This window comes from Sorex araneus, chromosome 3 (genome assembly GCF_027595985.1).
Source record: "Sorex araneus isolate mSorAra2 chromosome 3, mSorAra2.pri, whole genome shotgun sequence".
Classification (NCBI taxonomy): domain Eukaryota; kingdom Metazoa; phylum Chordata; class Mammalia; order Eulipotyphla; family Soricidae; genus Sorex; species Sorex araneus.
In genome coordinates this window covers 205,850,513-205,870,974 of record NC_073304.1, presented here as the reverse complement: position 1 = coordinate 205,870,974, position 20,462 = coordinate 205,850,513, and the positions used below count along the sequence as shown (strand labels likewise).

The 20,462-nt window shown below is 46.2% G+C and overlaps 1 protein-coding gene across 3 annotated transcripts in view; it reads right to left on the bottom strand.

Annotated features, from left to right (window-relative positions):
- Positions 1-670: 670 nt before the first annotated feature.
- Positions 671-20,462, bottom strand: part of MTMR4 (myotubularin related protein 4) — a 28,108-nt gene continuing 8,316 nt past the window's right edge. For all 3 annotated transcript variants that reach the window (XM_055133521.1, XM_055133519.1, XM_055133518.1), the window contains 14 exons: positions 18,082-18,242; positions 17,901-17,997; positions 17,621-17,734; positions 16,146-16,342; positions 15,848-15,976; positions 14,238-14,349; positions 12,927-13,122; positions 12,527-12,712; positions 12,280-12,450; positions 11,960-12,114; positions 6,319-7,717; positions 4,203-4,313; positions 3,378-3,466; positions 671-2,955 (listed from right to left, as the gene is read on the bottom strand). In XM_055133521.1, the coding sequence (XP_054989496.1) occupies positions 2,778-2,955; positions 3,378-3,466; positions 4,203-4,313; positions 6,319-7,717; positions 11,960-12,114; positions 12,280-12,450; positions 12,527-12,712; positions 12,927-13,122; positions 14,238-14,349; positions 15,848-15,976; positions 16,146-16,342; positions 17,621-17,734; positions 17,901-17,997; positions 18,082-18,242 (3,295 nt within the window). In that variant the 3' untranslated portion in view covers positions 671-2,777. The remainder of the gene's footprint in view (positions 2,956-3,377; positions 3,467-4,202; positions 4,314-6,318; positions 7,718-11,959; positions 12,115-12,279; positions 12,451-12,526; positions 12,713-12,926; positions 13,123-14,237; positions 14,350-15,847; positions 15,977-16,145; positions 16,343-17,620; positions 17,735-17,900; positions 17,998-18,081; positions 18,243-20,462) is intronic.

Here is a 20,462-nt window from a genome sequence, read left to right as displayed (position 1 = left end):
AGGTCCCAGTCCCTCCAGGCAGTCCTGAACCCGCGGCCGGGAGTGCTGCGATGGACGGGCCACCTGATAGAGTGGAGGCCCCGGCGCCCCAGGCTGTGGAATCCTTCACGGAACCCCAGGGTCTGTGTATTTCAGAACCACCCACGTGGTCGCAGGGTTTGGGATTCATCCAGTGTGTACCTGGCCATCCTTCAGGACAAAAAGCCTGGCGCTGGAGCCATCGTACAGCAAGGTAGGGCGCTCGCCTTTGCACACAGCAGACCCGGGATCCATCCCTGGGCACCTCACTATCCCTGACCACAGAGCCAGGAGTAAGCCCTGAGCACTGCTGGGTGTGGCCAAAAAAAGAACACAACCCAACCACACACGCACACACAAAAACAAAAGAGCCTAAATCTCTCATCTTAGTAGTACCATATCTCGAAGAAAAATGCACATTTTTGATTAAAATAATATATAATCAGTTATGTCTATATAAAAATTACATGTGTATATATATATCTTATATATATATATATTTGCTATTTTGTATTTTAGTTAACCTAAAAGGAGAGGGTCACTAAAATCAAGTGATTGGGACAAAGGAACATGATACTTTAGTCCTTTCTCAGACTCTAAGGGGAAAAAAAATTAGTTATTTCTCCAAAATAAAAAGACCCAACAAAGCAGCACTAATATAGAGATTTTATTTAAATCGTATTGAGATTTTACAGCACATTGCATGTTTGTCACAACGCAACTGCACAGTTTGAATTTTTGGCCACATCATGTCACGGACACCCACAAGAGCTCTGAAAGGAGTAGTTGATGAATACATCTGAGCCGAGAGCCCAGAGTGTCTCTCCAAGGCCATGCAGTATGTTTACTGATGGGATAGTCCCTCAAAACAGCCCAAGTAGACAGATACAGTCTCCTCAAGTATTACCAATCTTACTCCCCCTGAAAACAGGCAGAGTGCAGTGCAACAAAAGTCAAGGTAATTAAAAAGCCACTCACAACTGGCAGTCAATTTTAATGATTGAGAAGATGCTTAGAAGAATTTTATGTATCAGAGACAAGGAATAATTTGTTATTTTTTCAGTGATTTCAGGAATTTCTCAGACACAAAAATCTTCATTATTCAACTCCATTTTAACAAAAAAAGTTCTTCTACACTGACCTAAATATGCCAAAACTTTTTAGGTTACATCCATGGCAAGTATGAAAGCACAGATGCTTCCTTGTAGGACTGAAGAAAAGGCCAGGATAAATCACAATTCTTGTTCTAAATGCAGATCCTAATTGTTTTCAAATGAAAATATTTTCTAAGAAGCAACATGAAAGTAGCAGTTACACAGACAGACAGCTACCATTTTTTAAAAACAGGATAAGCCTAAATATAATTTACCTTTTATACACCAACAAATGAAGGAAAATGTATAAAGGAAGTCCTAGTGGTTTCATTATAGGTCAAGGAGACTGTATCTGTCCCAACCGGAGTACATGGCTATATCACTGTATCTTTTGGTTAAGTGCCACTGGTACATATTAAGATTGGGAAAAAAGAAAAAAAAAAAGGTTTGGTCCAAATGGACACATTTTCTCTCCCAATTTTGGTATCAAGGCTTTCTTCTCTTCTGTTTGGGTTCCATTGTAAGTGCACAGAAATAGACAGCAGCATTTGTACTGAAACCCTCACATACCAAACAGCATATTCTAGGAGGTAAAAAAACCAAACACTAAATTCTACCCTCAAGGTGTCAAGTGTTCAGGATAAAAAGCAGTGTGACCCAGAGGAGGCAGCAGCCAAAGGAAAGACAACATGAGGGGAGGGAAGAGGGCAATGGAACAATAAAAACAAACAAAACATTGTTTATTTTCATGCCAGGAGAGGATCAAGGTGGATAGCTCCTGTGTTAGCACCAGGACAACTAGGTAAAGTCAGGCGCAGGAGGGGGAAGGGGGCACAATTAGCAAATATGTCACAAGAGTAACTTCTGCTTTTCCTTTCTCATTCTTCACAGTGCATACCTCAAGAGCTGCCACTGAGTAACAGAGACTGCTGCCTTCACAGCTCAGAATCACTGATTTTTACCAAAATGGAACATGAGCAGAGTTTCCCTCTGCTCCACAAAATGTCTCGTGCCCGAGAATGCTCCCCTGAACTGAGAAAATTTCACTGATGCTGGCCAATGAGTCGTGAAAAAAACAGCAAAACCTCCACTTGCTGAATCAGTCTATAAACCAAACTCCACAGAAAGACAGAACTAATGCAACTAGAGGGGGTGCCTCTAAAGACTGAGCCTTCATGCACAGACACAGAGCACAGAGGTACAGGGAAAGAGTTCATTTCAAATAGGATAGGAATTCCTATCTTATATACTATAATCTGCTTTGTCAAGGTGGAGGAGAGATGGGTCTGGTTACCACTTGGAGTTTGGTTATACAGATGCCTTTCTATTGCTGTTTGGGGCACACATTGCCAGGCAGTATCCGGGAAATCATCATCTTACTCTGATCCCCCAGAAGAAAGAAGCTGGAGTCACCAACTCAACCTTAAGCTTCTGGAGTCTAGGTCTGGATCAGGACTGAATGCCCCAAGATGAGGATCTCACCAATAGAGGACCGCCTGCCAAATTGGAATTCCTCTGCTCCAGTCTCATGGTACGAAGGAGGATCTCTCAAGAAGGTTATCTCTGAGCTCTGATTTCAAGAGCCACGCTAAGGAACCTTTAGAACTACACCAGAATCAGATCCTCCCTTCAAACCTGCTCAAATTGGACAGGTCTCTCTGGCATTCAACTGGAGGCTGTAGCAATGGGTTTCTTCAGATGTTGGCTCATGAGTTCCCTGGCACGAGAAACTTGGATGTGTTCGTAACATGAGTTACAGACGAGAACGGGGTCATAGAGTTGTTGATCAGGAATGGGCAACTTCAGGTGACAGCAGCCAGCACAGAATACATTCCCACAATTTCTGCCAAACAAAGAGGTCAGAAGTTCATCATAAATGCAAGAGTTCAGTATTAATCCAATTGTAGATATCATACTGAGAATAACTATCTAAAAGGCATTACATAAATAGAGAAGTTAGAAGAAAAATAGTCCCTATAAAGATGTCTCCATTTTTTTTTTTTTTTTGGCTTTTTAGGTCACACCCGGCGATGCACAGGGGTCACTCCTGGCTCACGCACTCAGGAATCACCCCTAGCGGTGCTCAGGGGACCATATGGGATGCTGGGATTCGAACCCGGGTCAGCCGCGTGCAAGGCAAACGCCCTACCCGCTGTGTTATCACTCCAGCCCCAGATGTCTCCATTTTTCATATTAATTTGGCTCACTTAAAGGTACCTCCCAATTTTATGAGCCATGCCAAATCATGTAAAACATCTATCTCACCTGCAATGGTGTCTTCGTTTAGCCAACCAAAATTCACAGTCACAGTTATAGCAGTGTGATGCCATATGGTCTGGAACCCATCGAGTCACCTAAAAGAAGATACAAGAAAAAAAAATTCCAGGTCCTTGGAGCTACAGAGATAGTGCAGTTGACTGAAGCACAAGGAGATCCTGGTTCAGGCCCAGGTTCAGGCCCTGGTTCTCTGAGCACCAAAGAGAACAACCCAGGCACTGAGCGGGGAGCAGCTCCCAACACTGTCAGGTGTGCCCCGCCCCCCCCCCAATTTTAGGTTATTGTCAACAAGTGGAAGAGCAATTTTCCAAGGAAAACACCCCAAAGAGAATAACAAGGCCTTTTTTTTTTCTTTGCACGGGAGTGGGGGTTTAGGCTACACTTGGCAGTGCTCAGGGATCACTCTTGGCAACACTCAGGGTACCATATGTGGGGCCAGGGATCATACAAGGCACATACAAGGTAAGTCCCTTAACCTCTATACTATTTCTCCAGCTCAAGGTCTGTTTTTTTGTTTTTTTGTTTTGTTTTGTTGTTTTGTTTTGTCAGGGGAAGGGTGTGGCGGGGGCACTAGTTGGACCACACCTCAAGGTGCTTAGGGGACCAAACCTGGGTTAGCCATGTGTAAGGCAAACACATTACCCACCAGACTATCTCTTCAGCCTGATCAAGGTCTGTCTATTTAAGTTGCCTAGTACTTCCCTACAAAAACACTCATCTGGAGAGAGCTCAGTCTACTACATATCACTTATCTCTAAGAAATACAACTCACTGGCTTACGTAAGTACTTACTATATATTTGCCTAAGCATACCTCAGTTTCTTTCTTATCTACAGGTTCCCAGCTTGCTTCTGAAAGGCAGTCTTCACTATGATCAGAGCCAAAATCTTCCGTATCGCTGCCATCTGACTCCTTCAAACACGTCTGAAGAAAAGGCAGATATCAATATCACCATTGGTAATGTTTATTATTTACTATACGTCAGGCTCTGTTCTAAATATACTATAGACATGAACTTATTTCCTTCTAACAATCTTATAATGCATACATTTACAACCCCTACTTATAAATAAGAAAACTGAACCACAGAGATAATTAAGAGCTGACAAGTAGTACACTGAATTTAGACCTATGCTGTATCACAATGTGAAAATAATATTTCTCATTGCATTCTAGACCAGGCGCTTGCAAATGACAGCCCAAATTGACCCCTGTTGCCTATTTCTGTAAATCAAGTTTTCTTGCACAGCAGAAATACTCAATTCATTTATATGCCATCAATGGCTGCTTTTGTGCTACAACAGCAAAGCCAAATAGTTACAACAGAGACAAAGCCCAAATACTACCTGTTCAAATACTATACTAATAGTACAGCCCAAATACTATTTTTTTCTTTTTCTTTTTTTTTTTTTGCTTTTTGAGTCACACCCGGCGATGCACAGGGGTCACTCCTGGCTCTGCACTCAGGAATTACCCCTGGCGGTGCTTAGAGGACCATATGGGATACTGGGAATCAAACCCGGGTCGGCCGTGTGCAAGGCAAATGCCCTACCCGCTGTGCATCACTCCAGTCCCCAAATACTATTTTAAATAAAACTGCTGGCTCCTAGACCGTCACCCTCAACAGTGAACAACTGTTAGCCCAAACCCTCTCACCAGCAGTGGTGTGGACAGCAGGTGACACGGATTCTCTTCAAGGGTGGAATAGACTCCTAGATACATGAGGAGACTATAAATAAGAATTTGGTTCCTGGGCTCCCCAAGGAGTTCACTGCTAGAGCCCAAGAACTCCCAAGAGATCCTAGATCAGTATCTTCACCAGTCACTCGTGCAGAAAGGCTGAACTCAGCCTTTCTGGTCTCTCATCCTGGGCCTAAGTGCCAGTCTGTGGACCAGTATTAAAGTGAGGTGTGGGTCTATAGGTAAGAAAAGGTTGAATGCTGCCGGAGATGGTTCTCATCATCTCTTATCTGGATTACTTCCAACTGTTCTAACAAGCCTTCCAACAATAGATTTCAAGTGTGTTAGAACACACTATAGTACTAGAGTACTATTCTTTCTGTTTGGGGGGCCACACTCTGTAGTCTCAGGGCTTACTCCTGTTTCTGTGGTCGGAGATCACTCTTGGTGTAGTCAAGGGACCATATAGGGTGCTGGGGATTAAACCTGGGTCAGCCATGTGCAAGGCAAGCAAATATACCCATTACATTACTGCTCTGGCCCCTAGAGTACTATCCTTAAAATATAAATCTGATCATGTTGCTCACGGGTCAAAAGCGTACTGCCTTGAGAGCAAAATGATAGTCAATGGGCTAAGCACATACAAGCAATAGTTCAAATGGGCGAAGCACATACAAAGCATGTGTGCGGCCCTGGAGGGCCCGGGTTCAATCTTCCTTACCTGAGCACCTCTAGAACAGGGGCTAGAATTCTTCTAATCCCTGTCCCCTTTCACTGCTCTATCACCTTCCCTCTATCACCACGGCTCTCCCTCATGGTCCAGCATAAGTGGACCCATACATGTACACCAGCACACTCCCGACCCTTACCTTTTGTTCAAGCCATACCACTAGAGTACCAACCACTCCAGGGCTCCTGTCACAGTACTTCTGTCTCACTGACTACCTAGCTAGATACCATGGATTATTCCAGTACTCAGCTCAAGTAGCATCTTTTCAGCACAGCCTTTCCTGACCTTTCCCTCTAGCCTGATGCTTCTCACATCAAAGCACTTAAGGACATCATTCTAATTGTTTAACTCATCTCTCCCAAAAGACTTGAATTCCTTGAAAGCACTGATGATGGCCTTCATCTCATCCTAGAGACTAACCATCAGAATCAGCGGCACACAGTATCAGTGAGTGAACACTGAATGAATGGAAGGATGGATGGACAGAATAAATGAATGACTGGACAGAAAAATACTTACAAAATCATCCTCATAGTCCATGGGGGGCTCTGCCGGAGGGGCACAGCAGTGCCGGATATCAAGTCTCATCTGAAGCTCTCGCACCTGTCGACGTAGCTGCTCCACCTCTTGCTTATACCCTGCTTCAATTTGCCGTAATCTGTGCTGGATCACATCCGTGGGGAAGGGGAGTCCATCATCATCCAAGTAGAGAGGAGGCACAGGAGAAGGGCAGCTCAGTGCAACAGGCTTTGTGCTGGAGACCTGCTTTGGGTTACTGGACAACCACATCCGGTTGTTTTTCCCTCCTGGACCAGTACAGTGCCCACTGGAATGACTAGGACAGACAGGTGACTTCACACCTTCTCTCTGAGCCCACTGGCCCCCAAAGCAGGGCCCTGGTACGCGCATCTGCTTACTGCTCAACCTCTTGCTACAACAGCCATAGGAGAGCAGTCGCCGAGGGGTGGTCTCCCCACTTGGAAATGAAGTCACCATTCCTTGGAAGCTGTCCCAGTTGGACCCTAAAAAAGAGAACTCACTGATCTGGCTCTGAGAAATTGGCTTTCGGATCAATTCCAATGGCACTTTCCCCAAGCAAGGATTTTCCAGTAGGTGCCCATTCCTATTTGTCCCTCTTTTGCCAGTGTCTTCCTCCCTGTGACTCATGTCTTGCCTGGAGTTAGGCTGTTCCTGATGGGAGATATTTGCCACAGAACCCGAGGGATGTTGGCTGAGGAAGTCAGTGCTTGGATCTGCAGGAATTTGGCAGGGAGCACTTGGTGGTGGGTTGCAAAGGGTACCCAAACTTTGATCCGGAACACAACTGGAGGGCATGCCCGGCATAGAGTCTAATTTGGCCTGTTGGGAAGTGCCTGTAAGGGAGTCCTGGGCAGATTCAGGAAAAGCACGAATCCCCTCACACTTGGAAATATCTTGAGGGAGCGCTCCGACAGCTTCATTCTCAGGACAAAGCTCAGGTAGTGCTCCTGTGCCATCTAAAGTCCTATCCAGCTCATCCTGAGCAGAAGAGTCTGGGGCTGGCGCCAAAGTCTCTCCCAGGTCTTTGATTTCAGGATCGGAGGTGCTGCTCTTCACTTCCTGGGGCTCTGTAGTATTAACCAGTTTGTAACTCGAAGAACAACTTTTGTGACTCTTGAAAGGTTTACTGCTCAAGTAGTCTTTCTGGTTGCTGGGCAGAGGGGGTGAAAGACCCATTTCTCCTACAGTCTGCTGAGGACCTGCTCCAGATTCCACAAAGGATGTCTCTGACCCTTCAGGATTGCTGTGCCAGGGTTCCAGGCCTACACGGGCCTCCTGACAATGGTTGTTCAGGTTAGGGTCACTAGATGTACGAGTGAGGGGGCTGCTTGTGTCACAAGCAGAAAGAAGATCATCCATCGATCTGGTTTTAGGCAATCTGGAATGAGAAGCACAAAACCACTAGGTCAGAGAACTAGTGCCACCTCCAATGTGTAGAATTAGAATAATCAAAGTAAATACATAAGAAATAATGACGTTTAGGTTTAGAAATAACCAATGGTCATGGCAAAAAATAAGTGAATAAATAAAAATCCTCTCTACAAAGAAGTGTAGAACAAGTCTTCTGTTCTTAAGAACCCATCTTTGTTCTCAGCTTTCCTCAATCCTTATCCTACATGATCTCCCTGGAGATCTCTTTGAGATCTCCAATCTCAACCACTGACATAGTTTCAACTACTTTCTGTGTGCTGATGGCCCTTCTAAATATACCTTAAGCCAGGAATATACCATGAAACTTCCCCTGGTATATACCAAATGGATAGCAGAAATCTTTAGGAATGACTGTCCAAATTTTTGAGTTGGTTTTGGGGTCCAGAACGGAATTCAGGGCCTCATCCATGCAAAGTATGGATTCTAGCACTGAGATCATCCTTGGCTGCCTTGCTTTTTATTGCGACTCACCAGTTCCTAAAGTACTGAAAGATTCAGAAAAACTTACCGGGAAACAGTACAGACTGAGTTCTTATATTCAGATGTCCCAGTCAGTCCAGCCCACAGAGCAAACACAGAGTCACAATATAGTTATTAAAATTACTTTTGTATTGTGTTTGTTATTTATTTTTAATAGGGCTTTTTTGAATCTCTCCCCCACCACCCCCACCTCAAAAGTCAGGATGGGGCCACATCTGATGATTATCAAACATAAGGCCAGTGGCTGGAACATATAGCACAAGGGGGCAGGAAAAGGGGCCTTGGGAACCTCCAGGGATATACCCAGTGATCTCTGGAAGCCCTGTGCTGCCAGGAATCAAATCTAGGCAGGGCCCTAATTCCTGTACTATCTCCTCAGACCATATAAGTTTTTAAAAAATGTTTGTATTTGATCTTATTTTAGTCTCTATTTTGTTTGGTAAACATGGCAGCAAGGGTTAGGATTAGTCTCTGAAGTCCACAGAGTTTAAATCCCTCCATGGCAACTTTCTTTTGGTTTGGGGACCACACCCGGCAGTGCTTAGGGGTTACTCCTGGCTTTTCACTCAGAAATCACTCCTGGCAGGCTCAGGGGATCATATGGGATCAAACCCAGGTCACTTGCATGCAAGGCAAAGGACCTCCCTGCAGTATTAGTTGTATTATCTCTTCAGCCACTGCATAGCAGCTTTTTAGCTTTTTTTCTTCTGTTTTACTTTTTATTAAGGCAACATTCAGACATACAAAGGAAGTGAATGAGGGGCTGGAGTGATAGCATAGCGAGTAGGGCATTTGCCTTGCACGCGGCCAACCCAGGTTCGATTCCCAGCATCCTATATGGTCCCCTGAGCACCGCCAGGGGTGATCTTTGGCTGTAGAGCCAGGAGTAATACCTGTGCATCGCTGGGTGTGACCCCCCCCAAAAAAAAAAAGAAGTTAATGAGTCTGAAGGACTTCCACATTCTCACTACCGAGATTCAATAAGACCAACCGTCTGCCATTCTCCATAGCTGATTGTTGTGTGCATCCAAGGATACTGTCATATGCAATTAATACAATAATGGGGTAACAATATGCTTGGCCTGAGAGACTCAGGACAAAGGCAGATAAAACACATCCAGTTAGGGTGGTCAGGGGAGACTATACAGAGAAGGCAGGATATGTTCTGGGAATAGAAGAATCTCCCATCTCTTTGATGGGAGAAAAGGAAAGAGGGTAGAGTGTTTTCTACACAGGGAAAGGTAGAACAAAAGTAAGTAACACAAGCTACTAGAGAACTACTTCCTTATGACCTTTATGCCATTTATTCCTCCAAATCACCAACTCCCCATCTTGAACTGCCTCCAGTGTACATCCTTTTTGCTGACACCAAATATTTCAATTCCAACTTGTTTGTATCTCCTCTTTCTCCCTGAACTATCTCCACAAGTTCTATAAATAACCTCCTGCTTTAGTAAGCTCAAAGACCTAGGACCTTCTACCCTCCAACATTCAGTTGCTTCCATAGATGGCTAATAACTTTATTTTTTTTTTTTTTTTGCTTTTTGGGTCACACCCGGCAATGCACAGGGGTTACTCCTGGGTCTGCACTGTACTATCTGCTGTACTATCACTCTGGTCCACCACACCCAGTCTTACTACATAAATATGTTGTAAGGCCCAACGTTTACTTAGGGCTTAGGTTTTACTTTACAGATTTTTAAAAGTATCTTCAGGGGCTGGAGCGATAGCACAGAGGGTAGGGCGTTTGCCTTGCCTTGCATGCAGCCAACCCGGGTTCAATTCCCAGCATCCCATATGGTCCCCCGAGCACCACCAGAAGTAATTCCTGAGGACAGAGCCAGGAATAACCCCTGTGCATCTCTGGGTGTGAGCCAAAAATCAAAATAATAATAATAATAAAAGTATCTTCAATATGATTAGTATCTCCTATTTCTTTGGTACAGCCCTAAGACCTAATATAGTACCAGAAAAGTTAGAGATATTAAAAACATTTACTGATTTGAAAATCAGATATTGATTTAAGGCAATAATTATTAAATGAGTCCTAGAACTTATTGTGACTCTGACAAAACATCATGGTCCCCTCTTTTTCAAAAAGTAAACTTAAGGGGCCGGAGCGATAGCACAGCGGGTAGGGCGTTTGCCTTGCATGCGGCCGACCCGGGTTCGATCCCCGGCATCCCATATGGTCCCCCAAGCACCGCCAGGAGTAACTCCTGAGTGCAAAGCCAGGAGTAACTCCTGAGCATCGCTGGGTGTGACCCAAAAAGCCAAAAAAAAAAAAAAAAAAAGAAAGTGAAATAAATATAAATTAAAAAAAAAAAAAAAAAAAAGTAAACTTAAGAATCTATACCCAACTTCTGCAGTTTGGAGGAGAAATCACAATATCCCTAAGAGTCTATCCATGGCATTGACAATGATGGTTCAACTCCAAAGACCCTAAATCACTAATTTACAGGGGATAGCTATTTTGTTTCCTTTTATAATACTCAACCAATGAGAGTTTTTACTTTAGCTCTAAAAATATGCCAGGTTTGGGAGCTGGGGAGGCAGGGCAGAGAGATAGTACAGCAGGCAAGATGCTGACTATTCCGTCATGACTGTGTGCTGGGAGTTCACTCCTTGCAGTGTTTGGAGGACCACAGCGGTACTGAGGATTGAATTGGCATCAGCCGCAAGCAAGACAAGCATCTTAATATCAATTATATAAAAAGGAGTATATAATGCATATAAAAAGGAATATATAATACAAATTACATGATACGTGTGTGTTCAGTGCTTACTTTTATTTTTTTCTTTTTGGGTCACACCCGGCGATGCATAGGGGTTACTCCTGGCTCTGCACTCGGGAATTACTCTTGGCGGTGCTTGGGGGACCATATGGGATGCTGGGAATCGAACCCAGGTCCCCTGCGTGCAGGCAAACGCCCTACCTGCTGTGCTATCGCTCCAGCCCCTCAGTGCTTACTTTCAGCTCTCATCAGGAATTACTACTGGTGGTGCGCAGGGGACAACATGGACATTAAATAACCCTCCAATCTTCAAATGTTTTAAAGGGGCTCTTGTGATGCAGAAAGAAAAAAGAATCAGCAAACAGAATCATACCTACCACACACACCACTTATGACCTTGAGCAAGTTACTTAACCTCTTTTGTCTTCTGTAAAACCTAGGTAATCGCAATAATTAATTCAGAACAATTTTGAGGTAACACAGAAGATAGCTTTTATTTTTCTATCTCCCTTTAAATTCTGGCCTTTTCCTAAGCTGAAGGCCATGCCTGCTTGTGGGAATTGTTTCTGGGAGTAGGATGCCTCTGGAAACCAGTGGCAGTCAGAGTGCAGGGTCCAACCGAGAGAGCAAACTCCACATGCTGTGTATCAGAGAACACATAACTCAAGCCCATTCCCACGAGCCTTCCTGAGATAATTCTTTCTGCTCTGTTCTCATGACTCTTGCTCAGGTCTGTGGCCCCAGGTGATAGCAGCGCACGAAAGGAGGTAACAAATCTTATCTTAGCAGAGGACATCAAAGCACACGGAGTGCCTCCAGAGAGGCCCGAGTCTGTGCCAAGATTTTCCTTTAACTGACTCAAGAATTGCTTATACAAATCTTATGAAAGAACTGAAAGAACGGGGACAACAATGAGGCAAGACAACAAGCAGTTTCTTGCAGAGAATGGAGCAAACAAGGAGGCCTCAACCTACCGATCCAGAGAGCGGCCTGTGAACTCCTGGCTCTGAGCTGCTGGGGACAGGTAAAGGTCCATGTTCTCTTCTCCAAGTGTGCATGGAGATGATGCTGGCAAATAGACAGCTGTCCAGAGGTGCAAGGCCCGAACATGACACACAGGATGCAGGACCTAGGAAAATGGCCTCCGACTAGTGTTTCGTGTGATGTTCCCGGTCCCTTTCCTCCCCTAAACCTTTGGCCCATGTCCTCCCCCTTTCCCGCCACACTCCCCTCTTCCCCCTTTTCTCCCTACAGGTCTCCAAGTAGCATCTACAGGATACGGGTCAGGACTTACCATGTCTGATCCAGGCGTATAGAGGAAGTTATGGAAGTTCTTGTTGCCAGCTCGCAGAAGGGCCCAAACAGAGCAGGTCCGCTTATAGATGTTGCGCTTTTCTCGCTCACAGGGGTTGTTGGCCAGGAATGTGCCATAGAGGCAGGAGTACGTGTGCTGCACCAGCTTCACCTGGAAGACCAAGACAGCTAGCACCCAAGGGCCTTGGCCACCATCTTGCACTCTAGGCACAGGCTTTAGAACTTACCAAGAATGCTTCATTGAACTCAAACAGGCAAGGGAACTGCTTGAGCAACTGATGAACAGAATCAAGCCACTGGAGGAACACAGGGCACTGTTCATTTTGGTCCTCTGCATTCTCCTGGTGGCCACAGCGATCTCCAAACTTGTGCCCAAAATCCAGCCAGTCAGATTCCACTAACACTTGGAAGCCCTAAAAAGAAAAGAGTATCAAGCATAGGGTCTTTGAACAGGCAACCATGAACAGGCTATGGGTTATGCCCCAGGGGGTGGCAGAAGCTGGATGCTGGCAGCTTGAAAGAACAAGACTCTAGAAAAGAACTGAAAGCCTCCCATAGCTTCTACTCAAAAATTCCCAAGAGAGATCCTAGGGACCAATACCTTCCCCACCCACCCTTTCTCAGTACCTCCAGTGTCCTGTAATACGGGTCCAGCAGTATTTTGGCCAGGGCTACAATCTGTGGTGTCCGATCCCAGCCATCCGAGCAGTGTACCAGCACCGGTCGGCCCTCCCGGTCTACTGTATTAGCCACGAGCACAGCTGCCTTCAACATCACTGACAAATGCTGTAGCCACTTGGTGCTCTCCAGGGCCGACAGCCAGCTACACAAAAGCAGAATCAAGTCTGTCATTAAGGATGCTAAAGTACCGCACTCTGCCAATCACAGCCAGCCACACCTACACTCACTTGTAAGGGCTGAAGCCAAGAGGTCCAGCCCCTGGCATTTCTAACTAATTTTAAACTTTTATTATACCCCTGTGGTTTACCAAGTTGTTCATAATCCAATTGTTGCAGGCATTCAGTGCTCCAACACAAACCCTACAACCAGCATGCCCTTCCCTCCACTAATGGCCTCAATTCCCCACCCACCGCCCAGCCTGCCTTCTCGCAGGCACAATCAATTTTACTTCATATTGTTTGTTACAACACAAAGGCAAAGGGAATTATCAAAACTTAGATCAGTAAGAGTCAATTTGTGCTAATTGTTAGATCTCACAAAGATGTTGCTAGAGTCACTAAGGATCCCCTGTGCTGGCTGGCACCCCTCGAGCCTTCTGTGTTATTTAGGCTCACTAAGCTTGGCGGTCTTCTCTGCAACTTTCCCATCAGATTTGCTATGATCCTACTGCCAGCCCCTGGCCTTTCTGCCAGAGTACCTAGCAGGGAAGTAGTAAAGAGGAGAACTAAGGCGAATAAGAGACTCTTCAGATCCACAGGGATGTGCTACATGCACACTTGGCCACCAACTTTTTGCCCAGTTCCCGATGTCGTTTGAGCACTGGTTCCAATAGAAGGGATTCAATGTCCTGTGACCAGGCCAAAGTGTTGGCTAGAAAGTGTTCTTAGAATTGGTCCGTTGTTTTCACCAAAACAAACCAAAAAATCCAGTTACTTTAAGTCTGGAGAGATAGTACAGTGCGTAGGGTGCTGTATACACGTGGCTCACCCGGGTTCAATCCCCGGTATCCCATACGGTCCCAAGCACTGCCAGGAGGAATTCTGAAAGCAGAGCCTGGAGTCAGCTTTGAGGACAGTCAGGTGGGGCCCAGAAAAACAAAAGAAAAAGAAGCAAAACAAAACACAAAATTGACCCACTGTACCCAGGCCTCCTAGTCTCCTATATCTCCAGACTTCCCATATGCTAACATTTTAGGAAATGGTTGCAGGAAAGGAAGGAAACTGGAGAGAGAGAACAATCAGAGCAGAAAACACCTACTTGCTGGGATCTGGCATCTGACTACACACAGCCCGAAGGTACTGGAAGCTGTTCCGGATGGCATGAATGTTGGCCATTCCCATGAACACAACCTCACAGTTGGGGTAGTATTCTATAAACAAAGAAGAGGAGAGTGACCGTAAGCGTTTCTCTTGGGGCTGGAGCGCTAGAACAGCAGATGAGTGTTGCTTTGCAAGCAGCTGACTGACTTCGATCCCCAGTACCCCATGTGGTTCCCTGACACCACCAGGAATGATCCCTGAGCACAGAGCCAGGAGTAAGCCCTGGAAACGTATCACCAGTGGGCAATGCTTCCCTAGCAAAACAGAATACCCCAGGATGGCAACTAAATTTACTTTACAAATCTAAATCACTCTTTTATGTCTGGATGCTCAAGTGCCATATGCTGGAATTAGTAGTAACATTACAAATGACGAACAACAGTCTTGGTCCTTAGCAATAAACTAGGACTCAATAAACAGCTGTTCTGTGTCAATAATTACACACCAATACACACACAGAGACTAATCATACCAATACCTGTGAAAAGTATGTGTCACCCTAATTTTACAGATAAAGAAACAGTGGCCATGTTCTTGAGGCCAAAGACTGATTAGAAAAAGAAGCTTCTAGTTATTTTGGCATTAGTGGCTTTTTTTTTTTTTTTTTTGCTTTTTGGGTCACACCTGGCGATGCACAGGGGTTACTCCTGGCTCTGCACTCAGGAATTACTCCTGGCGGTGCTCAGGGGACCATATGGGATGCTGGGATTTGAACCTGGGTCAGCCTGGGTCGGCCGTGTGCAAGGCAAGCGCCCTACCCACTGTGCTATTGCTCCAGCCCCGCATTAGTGGCTTTTTATACCAGTGTGTCCAGTTTTGTCATATTGACTAACATGACACTGGCAAATTCATTAACATTTATCTGAATCTTTTGTTTGTTGAGTTTTCAGGCCTCAGACGCGGCCTTTGTATTTCAGGATACTTAAATCTGAGGCACAGGGCCCCCCTGTACCATTTTTTTGTGGGGGGTGGGTGTAGGCAGGGGGACATGTAGGAATTGGGCCACACCCAGCAATGCTCAGAGTGACCACGTGAGTACAGATCAGCCACACGCAAGGCAATGCCTTAACCTCTGCGTTAGCTCTCTACCCATCCCCCGCTGCCGTCCCATTTTTAATGAAAGAATTGAAGCTTGGGATACTGTCAAAAGTACTCCATGATAAACACTGGTTTCCCATCACCTCTGAATAGAAGGCCCTGAATTCAATTCCTGGCATCATATGGTGTCCCCCCAGCACTGCTAGGTATAGTCCTGGAGGTTCCTGGGCACCACTGGGCTCAAGCAGCATCAAACTGCCAGGCACAAGCATTGAACTGTCCAGGTCAGTGAGTCGAGTATCACCAAAGGGCCCCTGGACACCCCTTAGCATTACTTGAGAGGCTCCCTGAAGTAAAGTCAGATAAAACTTAGAATCTGCAACTCTAGTAGGGTCACAGCTAGTACGTGGCAGTCCTGATCCAAGGTGTATGCTTGCTCTCTCCACTGCACAGAGCTGCACTCAGCACCCCATCCCCACCCTGAGCTGCAGACACTGGGGCGGGAGATACCTTCACATTCACAACCTCCGCCCTTGGCCCGGTTAGCCACAGCTGCCGTGTAGGATCGAGCATCCAGGATCAGCAGCTTCTGGGGCGCCGCTGTGCTCTCCACTCCAGAGCACGTCGTCAGAGAAGAATCTAGGTACATATCCGGGGAAAGACCTGGGTCAGCCAGTTCTTCAGCCTGACCCTGGCCCCGGGGTTCCCCCTTCAGAAGGAGACCTCTCCGAGCCCGAAAGACAAGAGACTTCTGGCACTGTCATTTATGGACTCCCTAAGTCAAGGAGGCCATGGCAGGGGGTCTTACCAAAGTCGGTGTCACACGCCTCACTGGTGTCACTATTCCCGGTGCTGAGGGAGGCCCCAGAGGCCCTTGTCCCCGGGTTGAGGGCACAGGCTTTAGCAATGGATGTGACCAGGTACTCATCGTCTGCATTGCGCCAGCCCCACCAGCTGATCTCAGGTTGGCTGCAGCGGGCAATGGCTGCCCCATTGCGCAGGTGTCTGATGAAACAGAAAAAAAAAAAAAACATCATGCCCTTGGAATTCAAAACCTCCCAAGGTGTGCCCCACACCCCCAGTGGGCCAGACCAAAATTTCCAGGGCCAAAAGGGGGCTACCCATTTCATTTAGACCAAAATAATCAGAAGATTCTCACATCTCTTGGAGGCTTCACAGTTCACAAAGCATTGTCACACATGGTTCTCTCAAATGGGCTCTTTTCCCAAGGTGACCATGACTCATCAAATCTGCCCAGCACCCACTGCAGGTGCAGACTTGGGCGGTCGAACCAGACTGAGCCTGGAGGACAACCAGCTCCAGGCCTCCTGGCAACACTGCATGTCATACACTAGATAGGCAGCAAGATTCCAGCCCAACGGCTGGCAAACTTTTTTGGATAAAGAACGAGACAATACATTTTTGGCTTTATGAGTCACAGCCCCATCTCTGCAGCACATTCTTTCTGGTGGTGTATGTTTTCTTTTTTTTTAAATAACTTTTTGAAAATGTAAAAATGATTCATAGCTCACTGGGTGTACAGAAAGAAGGCTGCAGGACAGCTGTGGTCCTTGGGGCAACATCTTTAACATCCTCACGAACACCCTCAAAGAAAGGATGAATATGAATCCTCCTGCCCCCCAACAAACACATTTTTTAAAAAGGCATGGAAGGGGGTACACGGAGCCAGAGAGATAGGTACAGTGGGTAATGTGCTTGCCTTATTATTGGTTTATTGGTTAACCTGGGTTTGATCCCAGGCACCACATACAGTCCCCAAGCACCGTAAGGAATGATCCCTGAGCACAGCTAGGAGGAAGCCCTGATCACAGCTGCGTATAGCCCAAAAACAAAATAACAGAAAAAAAGAGAAAGAAGAAAGGGAGGAAATAAACTCCCCAAAAGTCTGTCTTTATGAAACAAATGCCAGGAATACTTTATCTTAAAATTTCACAGCCAAGGGGCCAGAGTGATAATATAGTGGGTAGGACACTTGCCTTACAAGCAACTGACTCAGGTTTGTTCCCCGGCACCACATATGATGGCTTTTAGGAAGAGGGACCTGAGCCCTCCTTGCCACAGGTGATCCCTGAGCACAGAGCGAGGATTAAGTCCTGAGCACCACTGGGTATGGGACTCCCCTTACAAAATTTCACAGCCAATTCCCTGACAGGCTGTCAATTTCTGGCCACTCAGGCTACCACATATTCCTTAAAGCCACCAACTCTCTTTCCTTATTGCATCAAGAACGTTCCCCCTTCTTCCCAGCCCCCACCACCTCACCTATATACAACCGCGGGGATCCGCTTCCATGAGCGAAAGGAAGCCACATTCTCCAGCTCTTTATCTGTGATCCACACGGGAACCAGCAACTTCTGGGGGTAACTGGGACACAACCTGAGAAGAGAGCAGATGGGGGTCAACCAACCTGGTCTCGAGACCTCAGAACGAGATCGCCAGGGATGGCTTTTAGGAAGAGGGACCTGAGCCCTCCTTGCCTTCTATGCGGGAGGAGAACCAGATCTGGACTGGTGCCCGAGCACCCCATTCCCTGCCCACTTACTTGTAGTTGCTGTTGATATGAGAGACTCTCCAGACATTCTGCAGGTCAAAGCCCATCCTGGTGAGCTCTGCCTCCTGCCGACATCTTATATGCTCCCCTGAAACACAGCCCCCAAACCTGTCAGCATCCAAGAGCCCAGAGCGAAGCCACAGCCTCCCCAGGAAAAACCATGTGGTCTCACCTGGCTGACACAAGTGCGTATGCTGATCCTCCTCGGTCAGCCCTAGGCACCAGGCATGGTAAGCAAAGGCAAAGAGGTCCTCGGGCTTGGCAGGTCTTGCTGTGGCCCGGCACAGCCGAGAGAGCCACTCTTGGCACTGCTTGAAAGTGGAGAAGTGGCACCTGCCAGGCAAAAAGGCACAGAGGGAAGTGAGAGGTGGGTGTCCACTAGGGCCACAGAATCAAGACCAGAGACAACGGCCAATTCCCAAGAAATGTGAAGAATTGTGGCAATTCTCTTCCCAAGAACTCTTGCATTTGTGACCTACTTATCCCTGCTAAGGGGCACTACCATTTCTCATATCAGCTCTAAACACGGCCACACGGCAATGCCCCGAGTGTCTGCTTCTCCTGTACTCCCTCCAAGGATTCCCGAACACAGACCATGCTTCAGGCAAGCAGTCTTGCTCTCATCACCCCTGTCTACTTTTTTTTTTTTCCACTTCTGTGTCTGGCCATATCTTGCAATTGCCTGGAAGACAACACTAGTCTGACCACTTCTTTAAAACCTTCTCAGCCTGGGGCTGGAGCGATAGCACAGCGGGTAGGGCGTTTGCCTTGCACGTGGCCGACCCGGGTTCGATTCCCAGCATCCCATATGGTCCCCCGAGCACCGCCAGGGGTGATTTCTGAGTGCAGAGCCAGGAGTAACCCCTGAGCATCGTTGGGTGTGACCCAAAAAGCAAAAAAAATAAAAAAATAAAATAAAACCTTCTCAGCCTACAGATCTTACAGATCATCACACAGATCCTTCCTCTCTTTATTGTTAATGTGCTTGGAGTATTTTTTCTTTATTTTTGTTTGTTTGTTTTGATTCACACCCAGCAACACTCAGGGATTACTCCTGGCTCTGCACTCAGGAATTACTCCTGGTGGATCTCGGATTGAACCTGGGTTAGCTGTGTGCAAGGCAAAATGCCCTACTCTCTGTACCACTGCTCTGGAACCTGACGTCTTTTATTTTCAAAATTGCACTTGGGAATATTAAACAGTTTCTTCATAGTATATTGCCGCCACATATTAAAGTTTTCTTCAGCAACTTTAACCTCTCTTTTGGAGGGCTGGGGGAAGTGAGGGGGTTTAGGGCCACACCTGGAAATACTCGGGTAACTACTAGCTCTGTACTCAGGAAATCAATCCTGGCAGTGCTGGGGGACCATACGGGATGCTGGAGATAGAACCCAGGTTGGCCTCACGCAAGGCAAGTGCCACTTCATACTATCCTATCCCTCTGGCTCCAAGCAACTTGAACTTCCCCAAAGGAAGAGCAATGCGGATTCCAGCTGAGTCCCTACAGACTGAGCATACAGGGCATCCTTGTTTATGACCCTTGGAGTTAACCAATTCTTTTTTCTCTAACATCTCTAACATTTCTCTAACATCTCTAACAGAGTTAGCAAACTCTGCCACCTTTACCTCCAATTCTTTTTTCTCTAACATCTCTAACATTTCTCTAACATCTCTAACAGAGTTAGCAAACTCTGCCACCTCCAAAAATATGACCCTTCTCACACTCCTGACTGCTACCATCTTAGGCCTATCTTACTCTGAGTAACTACAATAACTTCTTAACTAGTCTTCTAACTTCTGCCCTTCCTTTCGTGCCTACCAGTTTTCCATCCATTCCCAACACACAGTAGAGTAATTCTATTAAACATGAATCAGACATGCCACTCCTTTGCTCAAGATCCCCCAGTGATTTCCCATTTTCCCAAAGCTACCACTAGTCCTGGCAGCTTACTTGACATCCCCAACTTACTCAGAGCCTAGATCCCACGGCCCTTACCCATGTGTACACATTTCAGCCACACAGCCTCCCGGCCATATGTCCAACAGATCCCAATTCACCACCTCAGTTTTCTTTCCACCCAGCTCCTCGGGCTGCCACACTTTTCTCAAACATCCACACAGACACTTTCCTCGGATCCTGACTCAAACGTCACCTTTTCTGTGCTGACTTCTCTGTTGACTGTAATGTCACAACCTTTACCCTCCAACTCTCCAAATTCCGTTTCCTTGCCTTATTTTTTTTAAAACCAGCAACTGACCTATTTTACTCACTTCTATTTACTGCTACTATCTTCCCATTGGAACTTCACGAAGAGGCAAAATGCTGTATTCGAGTGTTTAAAACAGTCTAGCAGGGACTAGAGAGATAATACAGCAGGTAGGGTGCTTATCTTGCACACACCCAGCCCAGGTTCAATCCCCGGGATTGCATATGGTCCCCCAAGCACTGCCAGGAGTGACCCCTGAGCACTGCCAGATATGACCCAAAAACAGAAACAAAAACCAGTGTGTCATAGAGCAAGATGCTCTCTCTCCATGTTAAGTGAACCAATA